Genomic DNA, 6,000 nt, shown 5'->3' with positions numbered 1-6,000 from the left:
TGCCATCATGGGGGAGGGACCCAGGGTGGAAGTTTCAGTCTTGGAGAAGACCCTCCCTTGACTCCCTGCTGACCCTCAGCAGTGAGATATCTTTATAATGATCACATCCTGTGGAAAGTGTGGGGACAGGATTGATTATCAGGCTCCTGCTACAGCGCTGGCTCTTCTCAAGAGCCACATGCCCAGTGTACAGCAGGGTCCGAGAAGAGTGATTCCCTCTGCCCCTGCAGCTATTCACCATTTTGGGGGTTTTGTGGTTCATGTGTGCTTGCCTGGGGTTAGCCAGTTAGTGACAGGTGTGTGAGTACTGGCTGTGTTTTAAAGCACTGCATCAGTGTTGTCTGTGTTGCAAACAATACTGCTTCTGTAAAATGTTGCTTTTAAACTTCACAGAGATGACCTTGCGAGCCCAGCCTCCCTCTTTGTTACTGGCGGCACAACGGCTGTGCAGAATTAGAAAGCGCACAAGAAGGACTAAGGAGGACTTTCTCCGTGATGTTATGATGTTATGGCGGGACAGCGAGAAGAGGGACTGAAAGGAGAACGCGGAACACCAGAAAGAAGTCGCGGAGCAGCTCTTAAACATTATGGAGCGCCAAGCAGACACGCTCCAGGTGATACTAGCTCTTCAAACCGAGCAGCTCTGCGCCTGGCCTCCCCTGCAGCCACTGTTGAAAAACTCTTTTCCATGTGTCTCCCCACCCCCACTGTTATCAACCTCATGGCTCCACTCTCTACCCACAGCATTCAACTCCTCCCTCCTCACAGTCCAGCAGTGTGGACTCCCACTACCCACAGCACTCAACACCCATCCCTCTGCAGTTTGGCCCTGCTGAAGTGCAGCACCCGCTGCATTATACGCCAAAGGAGAAGGTTGGGTATAATCCCTGGAAATACACAAATCTGTAGCCATCCCAGGACCCCTCCTCCTCTCAAGACCTTGCCATTCCTATCCCTGCTGATGAATTTTTTCATTTGACCCTCTCCTCCAGTTATCTTTTAATAAAAGAATTGTGTCGGTTTGAAAGCAAACTTTATTCTATTAAATGAAAGCAAAAAAAGAGCACTGCAAGCAACATACAATTATGTTAAGCCCCCTTCTTGCATCATGTGCACCAATCTCCTCCTAGCATTACAAGCACTGCAATCCCGAGCATAGCAACAAATATTAGTGGCTTTCAGCTTCAGTTGTTGCCTCAAGGCATGCCTGATCCTTATAGCCCCATGCTGTGCCTCTCTAAAGCCATAGTCTCTGCCTGTTCAAACTCAGCCTCTGGGTGCTGAGCCTCTGTGCTCCATTCCTGAGTCAAGCTTTCCTTCCCATCACAAATATTAAGGAGTGTTCAGCACATGGCTGTAAGCATAAGAATATTGTCATCGGCCATGTCCAGCTTCCCATACAGATATCACCAGCAGGCTTTTAAACAGCCAAAGGCACACTCTGCAGTCATTCTGCACTTGCTCAGCCTGCTGTTGAACTGCTCCTCGCTCCTGTCAAGTTGCCCCATGTATGGGTTTGTAAGCCATGGCATTAAGGGGTAGGTGGGGGCTCCCAGGATCACAATGGGCATTTCGAGTTCCCCTATGGTGATCTTCTGGTCTGGGAAGAAAATCCCTGCTTGCAGCTTCTTGAACAGGCCAGTGTTCCATCATGCACTTTTCTGGACCAGCCTTCGTTAATATCTGTGAAATGGCCACGGTGATCCATAACCGCCTGGAAAACCATTGAGAAATACCACTTGCAATTAATGTACTTGGTGGCTAGGTGGTCTGGTGCTAGAATTGGAATATGCATGCCATATATCTGCCCCTCTGCAGTTAGGGAAGACCATTTGTGCAAAGCCATCCACAATGTCATGCACATTGCCCAGAGTCACAGTCTTTCAGATCAGAATGCGATTAATGGCCCTGCACACTTCCATCTACACAGCTCTAATGGTTGACTCTGAACTGGTTAGTGACCGATCGGTAGCAGTCTGGAGCAGCCAGCTTCCACAGTGCAATTGCCACACGATTCTCCAGCAATACGGCAGCTCTCATTCTCGTGTCCTTCCGCCGCAGAGCTGGGGTGAGCTCATCACACAGTCCCATGAATGTGGCTTTCCTCAAGCAAAAGTTCTGCAGCCACTGCTCATCATCCCAGATGTGCATTACTATGTGATCCCACTACTCTGCTTGTTTCCCAAGCCCCAAAGCGGCGTTTCACTGTGGTCAGCACCTTCATGAATGCCGCAAGCAATCTTGCGTTGTAGCTACCACGCGTGGCAAGATCAATGTTGCACTCCTCTTACCTTTGTAGTTTAAAGAATAACTCCACTGTCACTCATGACATGTTGGTCAGCGCGAGCAGCATACTGGTCAGCAGTTCAGGATCCATTCCTGCATCCTAAAGAGGCAGGGTGCACAATACACAAACTGTTGAAAGATGGTGCCAAATGTGGACGGAAGCACAGGGTTTGCTGGGATGCGAAGCAATGCATCACGGGGCATTGGGACAGGACCCAGGATGCCCTACGATCCCTTCCACCTTGCCACAAGTCTTAGCGGCAAAAGAGAAAGAGGTGCTCTGTGGGATAGCTGCCCAGAGTGCATGGCTCCGAATAGTGCTGCAAGTGCCGCAAGTGTGAACACGCTATTGTGCAGGCAGCTGCCAGTGTAAACACACAACAGTGCTTTTCTTTCTGTGCTCTCTGAGTGGTGCTGTAACTGTCGGTGCTATAACATTGACAGTGTAGACGTGCCCCTAGTTTACAGCCCCAAGCCTCTTTAAGCAACAGACTGAAAAGCTCCCTCTCTTCCTTTTCCCAGAGTCACAATGAATGTGCTGACTACAGCTTTCTTGCATTTTGTCTCTGCCTCCCTCTGTTCTGCTTTCCTTCTTTCAGACACATGTGGACACACACAAAACACAAACAATACTCAGCAGAAGCCTTCCTGGATGGGCTCACAATCCCCTTTGTTTTAGGTGGGGGGTTCTGATTAACTTATCCTGACAGTTATGTTAATTAAAGGGTGCATTCACACCCAATCTCAATGAGGTTTAAACAAATCCCTAACAAGGTTTCACCCAGTTCATAACTGTAACAAAAGTGCTCTAGTATAAAATCAGATTAAAAATAATACATCTGTTCCAATTGACACCTAAATTAGCTATAACGGAAATAGGTTAGAGAAACAGATTATTTTTCTCTTTTTGTTGTTGTTTGTTTACTATGTATTTTGACAGTACTTTGCAGACTCCCAGGATTACCTATGTGGGGCATACTGCTGGGGCTGTTTTTTTCTCTTTAGTTCAGTAGATTTCAAGTTGACAGCATCTCTGTAAAATTCCACAAACTTAGCCATCACCGCATCTCCCGAGCACATACCTCTCAATCTGCATAGGTTTAAAAATGGGATGCAATGTTTGACAAGGATCTAAAATTAGCAGCACAAAAGTACTAACGTAAAAAACGTAAAGTGCTATGTGATTTGTTCCGTTAGTGTAAATAAATCTATAACGTCAGTGTCATTATTCTTTATTTCTAATGTACAGCTCAACAATAAAAGTGAGGGAACATCACATGTGTGGGGAATGAAGGTAATTCTGGGATTAAAAATGATGTCCCTCAAAACAAGGGACACTTGAGAGGCATGCTCCAACATGTAAGCTACAGAATCAAGGATCTCTCATGGAGAGTGACCTGCTGAAAGCAGCCCCACCACACTGATAAACCCTAGAAGGAGATGCAGGGCTTTGGCTGATTCACCTGATTCCCAGGAATTGGGCCCCGCGCCTTAGGTGCCTTTTTAATATTTTTTCTTTACTCACCTGGTGGTGGTCCGCTCCAGGGTCTTCAGTGGCATTTCAGGGGCGGGGGCGGAGGGTTCGCTCCAGGGGTCTTTGGCAACATTTTGGTGGCCGGGGGTCCTTCGGTGCCATGGAAGATCCGGATCGGACCTCCCGCCACCGAAGTGCTGGCGAAGCCCTGGACAGCCGCCAGGTATTCAAATCGGGCCCCACAGTTAATAAAGCTGGCCCTAGGGAGATGGGGATTGAGCTAGGGGATCCCTGGGGTGTGTCATAGGGTCTGGCCCCGGGGGGGTGATGGGGATAGCGCCCCAGGAGGGGGATAGGGATTGTGCCCGGGGGGATCCCTGTAGGGGTATGGGGAGTGTCCCCCCTTGGGGGTGACGGGGACAGTGCCCTGGGGGTTACCTGCGGGGTGATGGGGATAGTGCCCCAGCAGGGGGATAGGGATTGTGCTCCAGGGGGCTCCCTGTAGGGGGGATGGGGATAGTGCCCCAGGGGAGGGATCCCTGTAGGGGTATGGGGAGTGTTCCCCCTTGGGGGTTATGGGGATTGTGCCTGGGGGGATCCCTGTAGGGGTGATGGGGATATTGCCCCAGAGGGGATCTCTGTAGAGGTATGGGGAGTGTCCCCCGCTTGGGAGTTATGGGGATTGTGCCTGGGGGGACCCCTGTAGGGGTATGGGGAGTGTCCCCCCCTTGGGGGTGATGGGGATAGTGCCCTGGGGGGATCTCTGTGGGGTGATGGAGATAGTGCCCCAGGGGGATCCCTGTGGGGTGATGGGGATAGTGCCCCGGGGGATCCCTGTAGGAGGGATGGGGATAGTGCCCCGGGGGATCCCTGTAGGGGTATGGGGAGTGTCCCCCCTTGGGGGTGATGGGGATAGTGCCCCAGGAGGGGGATAGGGATAGTGCCCCAGGGGATCCCTGTAGGAGGGATGGGAGGGGGATAGGGATAGTGCCCCGGGGGATCCCTGTAGGAGGGATGGGGATAGTGCCCCGGGGGATCCCTGTAGGGGTATGAGGAGTGTCCCCCTTGGGGGTGATGCGGATAGTGCCCCAGGAGGGGGATAGGGATAGTGCCCCGGGGGATCCCTGTGGGGGGATGGGGATGAGAGTGTCTCCTGGGGGCTCCCTTTCGTGCCCTGGCGACGCTGCAGCGCCGGCCGGGCCCGTCTGTATAAAGGGGCAGCCACGGCCCTGCCCACCCTCCGTAGGTTCCAGGCAGGAGACGTAGCTCCCGACCCGCGCTGGGGGGGCGAGGTCGAGTCTCACTCTCGCGAGAGTCCTCGGCCAAAGGGTCCTGCGTGGTGGCTCTCGCGAGAGGCGCAGGCGGCCGGACCCAACATGGCGGACGGTAAGAGCCGGAGGGGGGCGGAAGCCCTGGGTGAGGGGCTGGGCTGGGGCTGCCGCCGCTTGCCCCGCGGCTGGCCCGTGCCCTGCTCGCTCCCGGCCGTCACGTGGGGAGAGGAGGCGGCTTCTCCTCCGCGGTGGGCTCCCACTAGCCTGTGGGGCCCGGGGACGTCCCCGTCCCCTGTCAGCCCAGAGGGGTGAAGTCTCTCCTCAGCGCGGAGGGGGGCCGCTTTTCCCAGCCGTGTCGGGGGTGTGTGTCCCCCTCGCCCGTTTCCCTGGTGGAGGGGGCATCTCGCCAGCCGAGAGAGAGCTGGGCTCCTTCCCCTGCCCTGCCCCTAAAATGTAAGGGTCGCGGGGGGGCGGTTACAGGTCTGGGTGGTGCCTTGCCAGCTCCTACTCTGCATCCTAGCTCCTCATTCCTGGTCGGGCTGAGCTGCTCTTCTCCTGAACCTGGTAGCGAGGCAGAGACTGACCCCTCCTGTGCCTTGGGGACAGTCAAGCCCTTTCCGAAGTGGGGGTGGGAGTGGAGGGAAGGGATTAGAAACCTCTCTGCTGTGTGTCTGCCTCACTGTTACAGTGAGCTGTCCTGGGGGGTTGGTTTCTTTCTCTGTCTTATTTCCATTTGTTGCATGTGTCAGGCAACTGTGGTGTGGCTCTCTCCCCAGTCAGTTCCTCTGAAACTTGGATGGTAACTAGCCTTGCATGCCTGGTTTCTTTCTTTTCTCAAGGAAGGCGAGAATATAGCAGGGGGTTGGCGACCTACGGCATGTGTGCCAAAGGTGGCACACGAGCTGATTTTTTTTTGATGGCGCTCTGGGTGGGCTGACCCTCTTAGCCCACTACTGCTCTGGGGTTCCA

General features: G+C 53.4%; 1 protein-coding gene across 1 annotated transcript in view; it reads left to right on the top strand.

The window, feature by feature from the left end:
- Positions 1-5,068: 5,068 nt before the first annotated feature.
- ANKFY1 (ankyrin repeat and FYVE domain containing 1) overlaps positions 5,069-6,000 on the top strand; it is a 54,474-nt gene continuing 53,542 nt past the window's right edge. Inside the window, exon 1 of the mRNA XM_032786966.2 lies at positions 5,069-5,146. Coding sequence (XP_032642857.1) covers positions 5,137-5,146 — 10 coding nt within the window. The 5' untranslated portion in view covers positions 5,069-5,136. The remainder of the gene's footprint in view (positions 5,147-6,000) is intronic.

This window comes from Chelonoidis abingdonii, chromosome 20 (genome assembly GCF_003597395.2).
Source record: "Chelonoidis abingdonii isolate Lonesome George chromosome 20, CheloAbing_2.0, whole genome shotgun sequence".
In the NCBI taxonomy this organism is placed as follows: Eukaryota; Metazoa; Chordata; order Testudines; family Testudinidae; genus Chelonoidis; species Chelonoidis abingdonii.
Note: the sequence above shows the minus strand (reverse complement) of the source record. Positions and strands in the feature narration are given on the sequence as shown.